We start from the raw sequence: 18038 nt of genomic DNA, 5'->3' as shown, positions 1-18038 counted from the left end.
TAAGAGACTTGAGATTTTTCCCATTTCTTTCTAAATCCACATCAAGCCCCCAGATTTTAGACAGATCAAATGAAGAATTAGGAAATGTATTGCCTTTCATGCAACGTTTTTTCCAAAAGTTTATCAAAACTTGAACATCTTTTTTTTAAATTAATTAATTTAATTTATTTATTTTTGGCTGTGTTGGGTCTTCGTTGCTGTGCGCGGGCTTTCTCTAGTGGCGAGTGGGGGCTACTGTTCGTTGCGTTGCGTGGGCTCTCATTGCGGTGGCTTCTCTTGTTGCAGAGCACGGGCTCTAGGCGCGTGGGCTTCAGCAGTTGTGGCTCACGGGCTCTAGAGTGCAGGCTCAGCAGTTGTGGCACACGGACTCAGTAGTTGTGGCGCACGGGCTTAGTTGCTACGCGGCATATGGGATCTTCCCGGACCAGGGCTCGAATCCGTGTTCCCTGCATTGGCAGGGGGATTCTTAACCACTGTGCCACCAGGGAAGCCCTTGAGCATCTGCTTACTCAGCATTTTCACCGCTAATAGTTTATCTACTTAAAATATCTGCACAAGTAGGCAAAGATAAATGTACACTAACAGGGAACTGATTGGGAAAAAATGATACATCCATTCACTGGAGTTCTGAGCAACAAGTAAAAAGAATGAGGCTGGTGTGGAGATACGTCCAAGATATACGATCAAGTGAAAAAAAAAATCAAGTTGTAGAATAGAAAATAGGCCGTAATCTAACCTGACTGTGTTCTCTTTTAACAAATGGTAATCATATAAAAATGTAGTACAAAGGCATATTGTATGTGCAAAGACAATTCCTGAAACTATACACAAGAAACAGAAAATAGAGGAGAGGAAATGTTACCTCTGAGGAAAGCAAATGGGAATGAGGGAAGGAGGAAAAGGTGAGGAACTTTATGTGAAACTTTCATATATTACTTTTATAATAAAGAATGTATCTTTTAAAATACATGCTAAAAACTTAATATATGTATAGCTTAGCAAAGTATTCCATACCTTTTCAGACAGAACAATGACGGTAAAATTAAGATACTTAACATTATTTGAAATGTATACAGAGCTGACCTTAAGCACATTTATATTTCTATTTGATGTTTTGTCATAATGTCTTTGCAATAGCACTAAAAACATACTTACTAGGTACTATTTAAAAATAATTTCCTGGGATGTGGGAACAGATGTATATGTATGACTGATTCACTTTGTTATAAAGCAGAAACTAATAAAAAAATAAATAATAATAATAATAATAATAATTTCCTTCCTTTGAAGAATCCATCAAATAGGAATCCAAGGCTCTTTCCATAAGGCCACACCTGTCCCCTGGCTGAAGAACTGTGAAAGATTACAAGAATCGTAGAGTTTATCTGTAACTAGTGTTGATGTCTGCAATATCATTCAAACAAAGTATTTTTCAACCAATTACTAAACATATGCAAAGTGCAAACCACTTTAACGGGTAATCGAGCTTCGAAGAGGTCTAGGTATAGGTCAAGAAATTTTCTAATAAAGAAGTGAAGGAATTCCCTGGTGGTGCAGTGGTTAAGAATCCACCTGCCAATGCAGGGGACACAGGCTCAAGCCCTGGTCCGGGAAGATCCCACATGACGGGGAACAACTAAGCCCGTGTGCCACAACTACTGAGCCTGTGCTCTAGAGCCCGAGCTCCGCAACAAAGAGAAGCCACCGCAATGAGAAGCCCGTGCACCACAAGGAAGAGTAGTGTCCGCTCGCCACAACTAGAGAAAGCCGGAGCGCAGCAACGAAGACCCAATGCAGCCAAAATAAATAAATAAATAAAAATTAAAAAAAAAAATTTTAAAAGTGAGAACGACAAGTAAGACGACAATAATGAGAAAAAACAAGAAAATATATGATGTCTGATGTGATTTTATTGCACAGAAGAATGTGACGGCGAGAAGTCGGAGGCTGTGCGGGCACGCTGTCCAGCAACAAATGGGACTTAATCCTGACTCCAAGAACACCCCAGCTGCGCTAACTCCAGGCCACTATCAGGATCCAATTAACAGTCTACTTACCATTTTTCTAAGATTAGCCGGGGCCTACCTATTCCTGCACTCTTACAGGACGCAGGCGCGACGCGAGCCAGACCCGCCCTGTCCACGCCCAACTCCGGGTGCGCGGCCACGCGAGGGGCGGCCCCAATTCCCCTCCCACCGAACGTGGAGGCGGGCACACGAGGCCCCGCCCCTGACAGCGGGAGGGGCGGGCGCGCAGGCGCAGTCTCTTTCGGTTGTAGAGGCGGCCGCCGGGCCTGGCAGGGTGAGTTGGGGCTCGGTGCTGGGGTTGCCGCGGTTTCTCCGTCTTCGTTTCCGCAAACCCGGGCCCTTGTGGCTTGACTGGCCTGGGAAAAGAACGCCCCCCGCCCCTCCCACGCTCCCTCGCCTTCCCGATCCTTGGGGGCTCCAGGCGGTCACCGAGGGCCGCGCGAGCGTGGCCGGGCTGGCCGGGTGTCCGGGCGGCGGCGGGAGGAGCCGGCGAGGTGGGGCGGGAGAGGGGCCGCCTCACCTTGACCAGGGTCGCGGCGACCCAGCACCCTTCCGGCCTCCTTTCCGCGCTCATCCTCACGGCGCATTTTCTCTTCAGAAACTTGGGATGTTTTTGTTAGAGACCAGAGGACGAGTCTTACCGCGGGTGTCTGGCAGCATCGTGTAGTATGAGGAACCCTGGAGGTGGACTGCCTGGGTCCAAATCTCCATCCACAGCTTACTGGCTCCTGGCTTCTGCAAGTCACCTAACTACTGTGTGTCTCAGTTTCAAGTATAAAATGGGAGAAATAATAGTCACCTATCTCATAAGGTGGTTGGTGGTTGGGAGGATGAAGTGGGTTAGTATCTCTTCAGTGCTGAGAACCGAGTGCGATGCACAAGAAAGTCTGTGAGTGCTGGTCATCTTTTTGAGCCTCTAAAAAGAGAGTTTTGTCTCCCCTCCCCCGGCATCCCCGCCGAAAATAATCGCCCAAGGGTAGGGAAAAAAAGATTTTTTTCTTTTTTGAGAATATGGGCTTTTGTATGCACGGCCTTTTAAAAAAATTAAACATTTGTAAACAGTTGCACATCGTACATTAGAGAAAAGACAGGTGTAGGTAAACGCGGAAGTTGAAAACGAAAGTTTTGTTTGGGAAACCACGTGAGAAAAATGGCCAGAATTTGTGCTGAAAACACTTAACATAGCATGCCTGAGACTGCTGTCCTTAGAAAGGTTAGCCCTTGCTTGGCATCTGGGAACAACATGTTTTATGTTGTAGGGTACGGTTTATGCAGAAGTTTCTAGCCCCCCTAAAAATCTGCACCAGTGAGTCTGTAATGGGCTTCCCTGAGCAGAAACATTTCATAGACATTACTGGATTTTACTTACTGGGGGAAGAGTGTGGTGACCCCTCTTGGGAGGGAGAGAATGGTAAGGAAACCTGCACTTGGATTCCTCTAGACTTCACCTGTGTCTTTTTCATTATGATCAAGCTGTACGTCCATACTACGTTGCTGTAATAAGTGTTAGGCATGAATACAACTATATGCTGGGTTTTGTGAGTCCTTATAGTAAATCTCCAAATGAGAGGGTGGTCTCGGAACTCCCCAGACACAATATTGATGATAGACAGTATTTGAAGCTCCAATAATCGGACTTTAATTTTGTCTCTTTTTGCCTGAACGGGGAATTGAAGAAGAAAGCTATACAGATAAGTGACTGCTAAATAGTGGGTTACCATCCAAAATGACTCTGTATGTTTAGACATAGTACCTGTGTCAGAAAAATCACTGGAAATTGACTCTACATTGCCAAGTTAAGTATGAGTCAGTGTTTTTGAAAAAAGGCATAGGTGTTTTATAGATTCTAGGTCAGCTACCTGGTTCTTTCGGTTATTCTGCCAGTATTAGCTATGTGTTAATGCTCATCTTTATCAAGAGTTTACCTGTGATGTAAAAATATGACCAGTTTCTCATGGGCCATTTTTCTTGGATTCTCTTAGTTACACCTATCTCTTTCCAAGACATCAAGTGAAAATAGTTGGAGGTAAGTTTGTAAATTGGGGGGTAGAAAGATCCGATTTGCTATTTGATGACATCTCTTTTCTCTCAATCAAGTAGAAGACCAGATGATAATTTGGAGGAGTAGGGAGAGGAGGAGTTGGAGGTTTGGGAGAGTGAAAAAGATTTCAGAAGGCTGTGTGAGTATATAAGTGAGTTGGCCAGAAGGTATAGTAGATAATGGGGTGTCTTGATCCGTTTGCGGTTATGATTATGAATTTAGTGGACCCAATCTCCCTTCTTACAAGACTTTCTCCAGCCTGATTGGATGCATTCATGGAGAAAGTGGTTAACTGGATTTGGCTAGGATCGGGGTTCTGTTAGAGGGGTGGTGTGGTAAGTCATTAAGGCTGTGCACACATATTCTGTTCTTTCTGGGTACATGTTAAGGTTGTACTCTTTGTACACTACCCCCCCATGCCCCTCCCCCTTTTGTCTGTTTGAAGTTAAATGTGGCCATATGACTTGCTTTGGCATGTAAAATACACTTGCAAGTGAAACTTTAAGAACCAGCACTCGATTTGCCACTTCCCTTTCTCCCTTCCCTGCTACAGTGATCATGGAAGCACTTGTTGAGATGCAGCCTCTTGTCAGCCTGGGCACTAAAGGAGTATTGGAGTGGCTGATGCAGCAAGCTGGCAAAACTTGAAGTTGTGATCAGAATGCTTGAATTAGTGATTTTGCAAGGTGGAACTGTAGGGATAAGTGGATGAGGCAGTCTGGAGGGTGAAGGCAGTCAGAAATGAAGTGGTCAAGGAACTTGGAGACGAACTGCATCTCTGTAACCCCTAAGGCCTTAATTTATTGCGGCCTTGTTCAATAGTGATGATCCTTGGACTTAAGGAAATGGCTCTTAAAATGGTAAACTCAAAAGCTTCCTTATGTGGAACATAGTATGACTAAATCAGGATTCAGAATTTGTTATTGAATGGAAAGATTCTTCCACCTTGATCAATGAAAGCAAATAAACAACCACAAAAATTACAGTATAGCTTAACCATGGAGTAGCATGGTATTAGGTAGGATTTAGGATATAGTGGTTTAAAAACATGCATTAACTTGTATCTAAAATCTTTAGAATTAACTTTGAGTTTTTAAGAAATAGAAGGGATTTCTTAAAAATATATTTAGAAGAGCTTCCCTGGTGGCACGTGGTTAAGAATCCGCCTGCCAATGCAGGGGACACGGGTTTGAGCCCTGATCCGGGAAGATCCCACATGCTGCAGAGCGTGGAGCACCTAAGCCCATGCGCCACAACTACTGAACCTGCACTCTAGAGCCAGTGTGCCACAACTACTGAGCCCGTGTGCCACAACTACTGAAGCCCGTATGCTTAGAGCCCGTGTTCCACAACAAGGGAAACCACCGCAATGAGAAACCTGCACACCGCAACAGAGTAGCCCCCGCTCGCCACAACTAGAGAAAGCCCACGCACAGCAACAAAGACCCACCACAGCTGAAAAAAAAGTTTTCCTTGTGATAAACCATAATGGAAAAGAATATAAAAAAGAATATATATATATATATATATATATATATATATACACACACACATATATATATATGTCTCTGAATCACTTTGCTATCCACATTTTAACAAGATCTCCAGTTTGACTCAGGCACTGGCCTGATCTCTTAAAAAAAGCCGGTGTCTTAGGAAAGTAAGACAGTATTAGTTCTCCATTTGTTATGGGAAGAACAGTTGTAGATTAAGAGATACTAACTGACATAACCAGTACAAAGTGCAAACCTTGATTAAATCCTTATTCAAAAAACCAGTACAGATGATACTTTGGGTCAGCTGAAGAAATTAGAATATGATAGGATATGAGATGATATTAAGGAATTACTGTTAATTTTCTTAGAAGTGATAATGATAGGACTGTATAGGAGAATCTCCTTAAGGCAGTGGTCCCCAGCCTTTTTGGCAGCAGGGACCGGTTTCGTGGAAGGCGGTTTTTCCATGGGAAGAGGGGGGATGGTTTAGGCGGTAATGCGAGCGAGGGGGAGCGGCAGATGAAGATCCGTTCGTTCGCCCCCCACTCACCTCCTGCTCTGTGGCCCGATTCCTAACAGGCCGCGGACCGTTAGCAGCCCAGGGGTTGGGGACCCCCGCCTTAAGGGATATATGCTCTCTGCAACTTACTTTTAAATAGTTCAGCAAAAACAAACAAACAAACATACATACATATATAGATATGTCTATATACACATTGATATTTAGATAAAACCAATAGGGCAAGATATTCAAGATGTGGAATCTAGATAGTATATGGGTGTTCATTATCCTGTTCTTGTAACTTTGTTGGAAGTTTAAAATTTTTCATAATAAAAAAGTGAGGGAAAAACTCACAAAAAATGCAAGAGCTTAAAAAGATAGGAAATGTATTTCTCTTTCAGTAGTCCAGTGCTGGGCCGCCCAATGCAGGGCCGCTCAGTGCAGGTAGGGCGGCCCTGCTGTACTTGGCACTAGGCCTCCACCCCTGGCCCGTTACGGCTCTTCCAGCTCCGCCTGTCTTCTAGCTGGTGAAACGAGAGAAAGGGCAAGGGAAGCACAGGAACCAGAAGCAGCGTACACTTCAGGTTTTTTGTATTCACCTGGACATCGTACATGTAGGGAACCGTTGGTAAAAGTCAAATGTAGTTTGACTTTTTGTATAAAAAAAGTTTATTGGTTTAATAAAGATTTCTTTGGTTTCAGCTGGTGCTCCCTTCTTCCTCCTCTGTTAATTTACTAGGCCCATTAAACTTGAAGTCATTTCCATTTTAATATGCGTTAAGTAAAATACATAAAGTTTTAATTTTGAGGATTAATGTGTATTTTTACCCCCAACCTTTTCAGTAAGTAACAGATGCGGGTGAAAGAGCCATCCAAAGCTTTACCTGAGAAAGCCAAAAGAAGTAAAAGGCCTACCATACCTCATGATGAAGACTCTTCAGATGACATTGCTGGTAAATTATCATGTCTGGCGTCCTGAATAGTGTTGCAGAAGAGAAATAATAATATATGTTTTTAATGACCATTTTCTGCATGAACTTTAAAATCAGCTTGTCTAGATCCTGTGGGCATTTTTATTGAGATTTTGTTTATTTTATATTTGACTCAGAATTGGCATCTTGTTGTTGTTGTTTGTTTCTCCTGGCTGTGAAAACCAAGCCCTCAAGCCAGTGAGGTGACCCTGGGGAACTGCTAGCTTCCTGGCTTGCTTTTCTTTTCAGCCTCATGTTTTGGGTTTTAGCTTCTGAGGATTTTCCTTACTGACTTACCAGTTCAGTTCTCCATTAAAAAAGAGGTTTTTAATATATTATTTCCATTTTTAAGTGTTTTTTAACTTGGATAATGTTTCAGGATAGATTGCTGTATTGAAGCAAGTCTGAATTATGTCTTTAAATATTTGTTCTATTCTGTTAATAAGGTTTCTTCAGGGATTCTTATTATTCTTATGTTAACTCTCTTTTGCCTATCTTCCATAGTTATCATTTTTTCTCAAATCCTCTAAAACTCCTATTTCCTTTTCGCTTTGCGTGCTGTTTTCGTTTTTATTTTTTACTGTGTGTTCAGCAGTGTTGCTTTCACCTTACACTCTTTTTAATTTTGCATTCGTTTTTGTGGTTTTATTTATTTATTTATTTATTTATTTATCCTAAACTCTGCTAGTCACTTCCTATTGCTCTGCTACCTGAGCCTAAAGTGTTTGCTTCTTTCTTGTGTTTTTACTGCATGGCAGCGATTGCTCTGCCATTTTTCCTTTTCCTTCCTTCCTTTTTCTTATATTATCTTAGGATAGAATTTGTGGCTTTGATTTTCTTTGATGTAGGGTTGCTTTTCTTGGGCTAGTTCGTTTTAGAATATTTGTGTAAGAAGGAGGGCCAGAGCTCTGTTGAGACCTAACTGTTGGATTTGAGCTCATATAGGCTTTACTTCTTTCCAGCCACCAGGATTATGCAGCCCTGGGTTTTTTTTTCCAGAATCCAAATGATCTCTTCTTTCCAACTGCCATAGAGATAAGGCTGTTCCCTGCAGTTATGGCTTGCTTTTTTCTTTCCACTTAGTGAATGAGAAATCCCCTTCTTTCGGTTCTTCTCAAAACAATATTGGATATAGGGGTGCTCCTGCCACTGTTTTTGCAGCACAGAGATTTAGGTTTTGTTCTATGTCTGCAAAGCATGCCTTGTTCTCTGTGAAATCTACTGCTGCAGTGTCCTCTCTGCTTCCTTCTGTGCGCACCCCTGTTTGATCTCTGCTGCTTTGAGGTGGGAGGCTTTCCACTTAATTTGTGACTTGGGGCTTCAGCTGTCTCCTGGTTTCTCTTAAAATGAACTCTGTATTTTTGTTTTCTGTTCTTTTTGCCCTTGGATAGTTTTGGGGAGGAGAAAGGGGAAGTGTTAATTTTATGCCACCATTTGCAAACTGGAAGACTCCTTGTAAAATTTTTATTAATATTTAAGGTAAAAAATATGGAGATTTTGATTATTGTTTTTGATTTGTTAATGTGAAACAACTCTAGACTTTCATACATTTTTATATTTTTATTTAGGAATCTCTAGAGGACCTATTTGCCAAATGAAATTTAGACAATTATATGATTAAATGAATTGCAGAAAACTGAGGAAATTTACTTATTAAAGTAGAAGGATATTTTTCACATTTTTCCCCCACAAAAGATAGTGAATGCTGTTTAAACGCTGGTTAGCTTTTGTAGGAAAACCTCAGACTTTTTAATTTACTTATATGAAGTATATATGGTTGAGATATTTAAAAGCTAATAGATTTAATTTAGGGGCCTAGAAGCTTTTTTATCTTGAATTCACTTATCTCTGAATTCATTAACAGTTTCAGTTTCATAAGTCTGAATTGTAGAATCAGAGAATGCTTATCCCACGCCAGAGATGATATAGAAGGTGTGTGGAATGATTTTTCCCTTAGAATTTTAAATTATAAAAACTCAAAGCAATGACATTTGGTAAACCATTTCTAGGTCCTGTACTTGTGTGGTCATTTTTGTTGGTCTTGCCCTGAACAGCCCTTTCTTTAATGGCATGCATCCTTGCTTTTCAAACATAGGACTTCAGAATTACTCCTTTTATGTCTATTCTTATAACTTACTCTTGGTATAAAATTAGAAGTTTTAATCTTTTATCGATTTACATATTATTTTTGTTGAAACTATTTATTGTAAGTAATTTGTCAGGAATCACATTCTTTATCTTAAGAATGAAGTGGAACTAATGCTTAGTCCCTAGTTAACCAGTAGGTGAAAAGGAATGCTTTGCGTTCAGAAAGGGAAGTGGAGAAAGTTGAAATGTACATACTCCTTTTGTTTCCCTCTTCAAGGTATTCAGTCTCTGCTTTTGTTGTTTGGTTTTGGCAGATAGCTGTAGATTTGGTGTTTGGGATATTTGAGGGTTAGAAATTGAAGTGTTCGGGTATTTGGGAGGAATGGAAGTGTTATTGAGCCCTTGAGAGAAGAATATGGTTATTTGATAAATTGAAAACATATTTGCTCATTTTGGCCATTTGTCTCCACACAGTGCACACAGTAAGACTCTGTTATAAAGGATAATGAAGGACCATGCAAAATCATTTGTTATTTGGGAATAGTCATTAAGGAGAATTCTGAGAATTCTTGTTCCTGCAAATTATGCCTTTGTTCTTCTCTTTTCTTTCTCGCAACAATGGTGAAAATAGTATCATAGCAGAGCTAGCCCATGGGAAGGTTTTACTTGTGTATCCTAGTGAAAGAAAATACATTCAAAATGCTTGATACATAGTAGCTGCTCAATAAATAATCTTCTTATTTATTAAACTTTTAATTTTTGAATTAATTTTAGATTTACAGGAAGATACAACATGTATACAAGGAGGTCCCATTCAACCTTCATCCAGTCTCTCCTGTTGTAACATCTTGTATTTCTGTAGCACAGTATCAAAACCAGGAAACTGACATCGGTACAATCCTTAGAGCTTATTCAGGTTTCACCAGATATACGTGCACTTGTGTGTGTGTATATGTGTAGGCAGTTTAATTACATGTGTAGCTTTCTATAACCACCAGTCAAGATACTTGATTACAGTTTCACCACCTTGAGTGCTAGTTATTTATAGCCACACCACTGCTCCCCATCTAAAGCCCCTGGCAACTGCTAATCTGTTCTCCAACTCTATAATTTTGTTATTTCACAAATGTTTTGTAAATGGAATCATGCAGTATGTATCCTTCTAAGTTATTTTGTTTTTTGAATGTCTGTGCTTTTTAGTTATAGGATTTTAATATTGTTGACTTTTGCTTGCTAATGGTATCACTTTGGTTTAGCAAGGAAAATGTTCAAATGTTTTGTCTTATTCAGTAGGTTTCACTTGCCAACATGTAAGTCATGCTATCAGTGTGAATCATGTGAAAAAAGCAATAGTTGAGAATCTGTGGTCAGTTTGCTTGGAATGTTTAAAAGAAAGAAAATTCTATGATGGACAGCCAGTACTTCCTTCTGATATTTGGTTGTGCCTCAAGTGTGGTTTTCAGGTGAGAAAAGTCTCTTTTATGTGAGTTTGTCTTGAATATTTTCCTTAAATCTTACTGTGAGCTCTGACTGTTGGTAATGCTTAGAACTTAAGATTAATTTATTCTGTGTTTAGATAGAACTCTCCAAGGCCGAGCTTAGAAATGTTTAAGGTAAAGTAAAATGTATGTATGTTCAGAAATTAATCATGTGTAGTTTATAAATACTTCGAAAGGGAATCCAGCCCACTTGCAGTAGTTCTCATATGTGGCCCTGCCTTTACCTATTTGTATTTACTTAGGAAATGGATCCAAGTTTTTGGGTTTTTAAAAAATCCTTTTGGATTCATTTTTTTCTCTATGAAAAGTGATTATTCTATCTTTTCTTTCTTTTTTTTTTTTTTTGCAAAGTAATTTCCCTTAAGAGTTTAGAAGCTATTGGTATCTGTTTTTTTAATTGGAGTATAGTTGCTTTACAATGTTTTAGAACCTACTGATAGCTTTAATAAAGGAATTTTTAAATAAAATTAAAAGTATATATATATATTTTAGAATAAGAGGCATCTTTATTATCTCACATAGAAAGCCAGAAGTAGGGCCACTTAAAGTTAGTTGCTTCAGTGGAAAGAACATTAAAAACTGAGATTTCTTCCATTTTTCTGCTGTGCCATCCTCAGTTTCATGGTTTCAGGATGGTAAAAGATGTTTCATGCACTGTGTATCACACAGCAATCCCCAAAGGCCAGAAAGAGGGCAAAAAGTACATCCCTTCCCTGTGTTCTTTTTTAAAATACGTAAAACTTTTCCAGAAACATCCATTAGACTGCCCCTCATGGGACATTGACTGGAATTGAATCTCATTTCTTTACTTACCTGGTGATGGAAGTTACTGTGATTGGTCTGAGTCTCACTAGTTTTCCGTGGAGTTGGGTGGAGGTATGTAGGGTATTAGGAAATGTGTGTATAGGGGAGGGGCACTACTGGCCTGTGAGGATGCTCAGTGTCCCACCATGCATCAGACAGAGAGCGTGGACACTTTTAAATGGTATGGAAATTAACTTGGCTCATGACTGTTTTACAGTGTAACAGAAGCAAGTTAGGCTCTTTGCAAGAAATTGAATTTAATGAGAATCCTATTTTCTGAAACTTTTCCCTCCTGCTTGAAACCAAAAACAAAACAAAACTTTTAGTGTGTTTGAGTATGATTTAAGTTTTGATTAATTTTAAATAAACTTGTATGTAAATCATACAAAGAGTGTTCTGTTCATCTTTAGGGATGTGGTAAAAACTCAGAAAGCCAGCATTCATTGAAGCACTTCACGAGTTGGAGAGCAGAGTTTCACTGTATTATAATTAGTCTGAGCACATGGATCATTTGGTAAGTTAGATTTCGTTAGTACTTGTGTTCACTATAAAAACTGTCTTTGAGTTTTATAAGGTACGATATTTAAAGATGATATACCAGCTTATACTTTTTAGCCTAAACACAACCTATGGAATCATTTAAGAAAATTAACATTATCCATGAATATAAAATTTAAGTAAAAAATTTAGTCATCCCTGTAGTTTTTTTTAACACTTTCTTTGTACAATAAAGAAAATTGTTGCTAGTTGACTTTTTGGTAACGAACTTGCTAAATTAGAATGTCAGGGTTCTAGCGGAGGAAGGTACTTCAAGCAGTCAAGCTGGTTGGCCATTCTCTGCAGGGGACAAGGAAAGCCTAGGCATAGAGAGTTTGTAAAAACTTCTCAGGGGATTCTACTACTTAACCCTGGTTGGGATAGATAGTTTGTAAAAACTTCTCAGGGGATTCTACTACTTAACCCTGGTTGGGAACTAAGTCCAGTTCCCTCATTTTATGTGTTAGGACACTGAGTATCATTTATTTACCTTTTTGTGGTTACAAAGTAAAGATCCAGGCACTAAAACAAGTCTTTTGATTCTTTAGTCCCTTACCAGCATACCACACTGCTTCAGTGGTTTAACTGGACACTGTATTGAAAAGCTTTTCCTATATTTTACAGCAAAATTTTTCTCATGAATTTATAGACTCCTAGGGTTATTCAGATGAATTTTCAGGAGTTTTCAAGTTTTAAGACAAAAATATTTTAACTTTGTGCTTCATTTCAGGGTTCTAAAATTAATATAAGGATATTTTGGTTTGTAGGAGAGACCATCATCCTATAATTTAATTCAGCCACAGGGTTGGATGCCTGCTGCATTTGTGTTTTTGTTATTGGAAGTAATAAAATTGGGGTGAATGAGGAAAGAATTGCTAGAACTTAATATGTAAATGAAGCATTGGAGCCAAGGGAGAGGGGTATGATCCCACAGTGTGGCGGCTCAATAAACATTTCTCTGTAGTCTGAATAGAGCAGTGGTCTGCAACGATAGGGTGTATCAGAATCACTGGGAGGCTTGCTGGAATAGCTTGCTGGGTCTCAGGCTTAGAGATTCTGATTTACTAGTTCTGGGGTAGGGCCTGAGAAATTGGATTTCTAACAAGTTCCCACGTGTTGCCAGTGCTGCTGGCCTGGGACCATAGTTTGAGGACCACTGAAGTAGAAAAAGATGGTGGGAGAATTGAGTGGCACCTGGTAAAATAGGTTCATCTCAAGTGAATCTGAATTGGAACGTCTGTTGTAGCTCTTAGGACCCCAATTATGGTATGAATCATGATTTAATTTCAGCAAAAAAGCCTTACCTAGCATAATCAATTAGGGTTGTTTTAATTTAATTGTTTTTAAAATTTTATTTTATATTTAATTGTAATTTTGCTTTTATAGTTATATAGAGTTACAAGGATGGTGAATTTATTGAGTTTTGTGAGATGGATTTGTGAGATTTATATTATACTGAAAATAATTTTAAGTCACGTTTGGGGATCCATAGAATTACTTCTCTTTCAAAGAAAGAAATTCAGGTTTGTCACATGCATTTATAGAAATTTAAAGGTTGTGACTATTTTCTTTTTCCCATCTAATTCTTAAATCTTAAAAAGTTTAACAATATCAGTAGAAAACTTCACTAATCTGGATTAAAGAAGGCCAGCTGGAACTAGAGGAAAAACCTGAAAAAAAGAAAGGAATATTGTAGATTTAATAATTTAATCACAACTAGCAAAGTGTTGCTGGATAGTGGATTTAATGCTGCTTAAACAGATAATTATTAGTATAATAGTACAGCTGCTTCTTACCTCTGACTTCACATCAGAATCACACAGGTGGAATTTGAAAAACCCATAGGTACCAGTGGTCCTCTATTAAATCAGGGCTTCTGTATTTTTAAGTTCCATAGGTGATTCTTATGCCTAACCAGGGTTTAGAGGCACTGATTTAACACTTAGAGATAATATGTAAATGTGTGCTTTTAAATCATTCAAAAGTTTGTTGAAAGGTTTAATATTTCCCTTGTACTCTTATTCTATTACTGATTTGTGATCCCTGTGTCTGTTTCCCACCCTTAAAAAGAAAATATTACACTTCTATAAAGCTATTTATTTTAAAATGATAATACTTTTCTGATTGTTGTGAGGAATTAAACCAGAAAATGCATGTAAAGTTCTTAGAACAGTGCATGGCACATAGTAAGTGCTCAATTATTATTTTGGTTATTTCTAATGGAAACAGGTAGAATTAAATGACCTTGAGCTCTCCTCTTTTCTCCAAATTCGCTGACATTGTGCAGTTTTTATTTACTTTTTTTTGTACTCTTAAAGTTACAATATATTTAATAACAAGTAAAAATTAAGTCTTAATCTCAGTAAAAATTTGACATTTCAATATTTTTCAAATGAGCAATTATATTTTTATTATTTTTGCCAATCATTACATCACAAAATATTGAACATCTATTATAATGGAAGCTTGATAACTGTAATTGCTTAAATTCCATCATGATCCATTGGAAAGGTTGCTTTGGGAATGTTTTTTGTGACTCGATTCCTTCACAGATTTATCTGTTTGTCTGTGTATTTCTGTGTGCAAAGTGATAGAGTGAACACTCAGTAACCATTTGAATTTTGAGCGCTGTTTAGAAAAGGGACCCAAACCTAGTTTACAGCCATTGATTCCAGGACCACTAATAGTTATAAGCAAGAAGATTGTGAATATGTAAGGTCATGTTGGTATAATGCATTACATTTATAAAACACTTTCAATATGGTCAAACACTGTTCTCATTGGATCTCATTAAGATGAGAATAGATAGAAGAAACCTTTATTAACTATATGCACTAATGAGGAAACTTAGTGGAGGGTAGTTTTCTGAAAAGGAATGTACTTTTCAAAATCTCTGCTCTAACCCCCTCTTCACAAATAAACTCCAAACAAAATAAAACACCTCATCCAGTCTTCCCTGTCTCTGTAAGTGGAAACCTCAATCACTTAAGTATTCAAGCCAGGAGCCTGGCAGTTGTTTTCTTCCCCTTTTTATCTTATTTTATTTTTCAACCTTTTAACAAATATAAACATATGGTATAATGAATTCCTCTATATTCACCACCCAGCTTTAAACACTGTCTGCTCACAGGATATCTTGTTTCATCTAGACCAGGATTTCTCAGTCTCAATACTGTTGTCATTTGGGTTGATAATTCTTTGTTGTGAGGGGGACTGTCCTGTGAGGGGACAGGATTAGCTCTGGCCTCTAACCACTGGGTGCCAGTAGCAGCTTTCCCAGTTGTGACAACCAAAAATGTTTCCCAACTCTGCCAAATGTCCCCTGGGGGACGAAACTGCTCCTGTTTGAGAATCACTGATATACCCACATCAGCTTCTCCCTTTCCTCTTCCTTACCTTTAATATCCAATTCATTAACTGCTTCTACCTGAAAATATATGTCTGTTCATTTCTCTTCAGATCCACTGCATCTGCCCTGATCTCTCTCTATTCCTGATGCCATCGAATCTGACATTAGTCAGAGTGATGCTTTCAAAATGTAAATTGGATCTTATCACTCGCCTGCTTATAAGCCTCTCATGGCACTCCGTTACACTTAGGATAAACTACCAAAACTCTAACTTGAATGCTAAGGCTCTGTATGAACTGTCCCCTGCTTATTTCTGTAGACTTATTTACCTCATTTCTCTTGCCTCACCCTATGTATCTCCCTTACCCCATGACTTAAAGACAAAAGTGGATAAATACCAACTTTATTACCTGATGTGCAAAATTATTGAAGATGCTTTCATAATATTTGCTTACATTTTATATTTTTCAGGTGTTATGAGTGCGATGAAAAATTATCAACACATTGTAATAAGAAGGTTTTGGCTCAGATAGTTGATTTTCTCCAGAAACATGTTTCTAAAACACAAACAAGTAAGTTAACAGCAGTTGCTAAAGAAATTTGTATTAAAGTGTGATTTTTTTTTTTTTTTAATTTTTAAATTTTTTTTTGTGGTACGTGGGCCTCTCACTGTTGTGGCCTCTCCCGTTGCGGAGCACAGGCTCCGGCCGTGCAGGCTCAGCGGCCATGGCTCACGGGCCCAGCTGCTCCGCGGCATGTGGGACCTTCCTAGACCGGGGCATGAACCCGTGTCCCCTGCATCGGCAGGCGGACTCTCAACCACTGCGCCACCAGGGAAGCCCCTAAAGTATGATATTTTATAATTCTTATAAAGAGATAATAAATTCATAAAGAGTACTTTGGATTTTACTGTGACCTCTCAGTACGAGTGCCATGAATTCTTAGGTAGCAGTTTTGTGATGTTATCTTGTGTTGTATTTACTAATAATGATAACTAATAATGATAACTAAATAACTAATAATGAGAAGCTGGAGAGGATAGTGACTGGATTGTGGGCTTTTGAATCAAACAATGCTGAATTTGAATTTAGGTTCCACCTAAATTACCTACTGTCTGTGTGACTTTGACTCCTTAGTTTCCTTATGTAAAACATTAGTACAATAATTCTATCAAATGAGAATGTTGTGAAGCTTAGGTATGTTTTCTAAAGATTTAGAAATAATGTGTGTGAAAATACTTGCATAGTCCCTGACACATTTATGAAATGATGTCTGTTATTTGTTACATCATTGGAATACTGTTCTGACACTAACTACCTGGAATTAGGCTAACCTTGCAGATTAAGCGTTCAGTCCCCCCAAAAGATTGCCCTCACTTCAGACACCATTCTCAAGCTAGGGGTTCTCAGGAACCCCCCCGCATTTCCGACCAACTGGCTACAGGAGTTCCCACTGTCCTCTTAATTCAATAATTTGCTAGAATGACTCAGAAAACACTGGAAAGTGCTATACTTACAATTCCAGTTCCATTATAGCAACAACAACAAAAAGAAAGAGAAATCAGGATCGGCCAAAAGAAAAGACATGTAAGGTGAGGTCTGAGAAGGTACCAAACATGAAACTTTTCTGTCTTCTTCCTGTGGGGTCAGGATGCATCACCTTCTCAGCACATTGATGTGTAACAATACACACAGACTGTTGTTAACCAGGGAAGCTCACTGGAGTTTTGGTGTCTAGCGTTTTTATTAGGGTTTCATTGCATAGGCATGGCTGATTGAATCATTGGCCACATGATGTAACTCAGTGTCCAGGATCCCAACCCTCTAATCACACGTTTGGTCTTCCTGGCATGGCTGGCTCCCATCCTGAGTCATCTCATTAACATACATTGTCTAAGGTCCCACAATGAATAAAAAAATACTTTGTTAACATAAACTATCAAGCGTGGTCTGAGGGGCCCACCAGGAGTAAAACAGACACTCCTGTCACTCTGGAAATCCAAGGATTTAGAGGGGGCTTCTCAGGAACCTGGGACAAAAGGCAGCCAAATCCTTTATTATACAATAGTAACGTATTATATATTGTACTTTGTTGTCTAACATATAAGCAGTATATAATACACATTAATATAAATTACGAATATATAGGGAAGGAGTTTCTTCATTCAAAAATACTAAGTGCCTACCACATGCCATGCTTTATGCTTTATTTGATTTGCAGTGGTAAAACAAAAATAGTTTTTATGTTGCCCTCATGAAGTTTAGAGCATAGTGGGAGAGACAGACAAACATAACACGTATGTAACTTGTGATAAGTGCTACAAAGGAAAAGAACAGATTGCAGTGATAAGTAATAATCTCATGGTCATAGTGATCAAGAAAGGCCAATATGGGTGGAGTGTGGTTTGCTGGGAGAAAGCAGAATGTGGTAAAGTTAAGATGTATGTGGGCAGGTTATGAAGGATACTGTAAGGAATTCCATAAATAATATCCCTTGGTATTTTAGAAGTAAGTTTTTTGGGATAGTAATATTTTTATAAGATACTTTACAAATCAAATATGAAAGTTGCTATTGAGGTTTGTAAGAATGCTGGATATGATTATGTAGCTATTTTAAATGATAATCGTGAAGATTGTATAAATGTAAAAATGTCTGTATATGGTAATTCAAAAAGACTATGAAACTGTATATATTGTGTTCAAATGGCAGGATGAGAGTGATTTA

At 38.7% G+C, this 18038-nt stretch overlaps 1 protein-coding gene across 8 annotated transcripts in view; it reads left to right on the top strand.

Annotated features, from left to right (window-relative positions):
* The window catches only part of USP45 (ubiquitin specific peptidase 45), a gene marked incomplete at its 3' end in the record, with an annotated part of 68640 nt that overhangs the window by 1805 nt on the left and 48797 nt on the right, over positions 1-18038 (top strand). For 4 of the 8 annotated variants that reach the window (XM_081250429.1, XM_081250434.1, XM_081250435.1 and 1 more), the window contains exons 1-5: positions 2137-2301; positions 6910-7019; positions 10416-10588; positions 11839-11942; positions 15786-15886. In XM_081250429.1, coding sequence (XP_081106555.1) covers positions 6920-7019; positions 10416-10588; positions 11839-11942; positions 15786-15886 — 478 coding nt within the window. In that variant the 5' untranslated portion in view covers positions 2137-2301; positions 6910-6919. Of the gene's footprint in view, positions 1-2136; positions 2302-2723; positions 2783-2819; positions 4208-6909; positions 7020-10415; positions 10589-11838; positions 11943-15785; positions 15887-18038 lie in introns of those variants that run through there. The other 4 variants (XM_081250433.1, XM_081250432.1, XM_081250430.1 and 1 more) reach the window with 4 other exon arrangements.

Source organism: Mesoplodon bidens, assembly GCF_964165515.1.
Source record: "Mesoplodon bidens genome assembly, chromosome: 12".
In the NCBI taxonomy this organism is placed as follows: Eukaryota; Metazoa; Chordata; class Mammalia; order Artiodactyla; family Ziphiidae; genus Mesoplodon; species Mesoplodon bidens.
The sequence above is the reverse complement of the archived record's forward strand: the minus strand, read 5'-3'. Positions and strand labels throughout refer to the sequence as shown.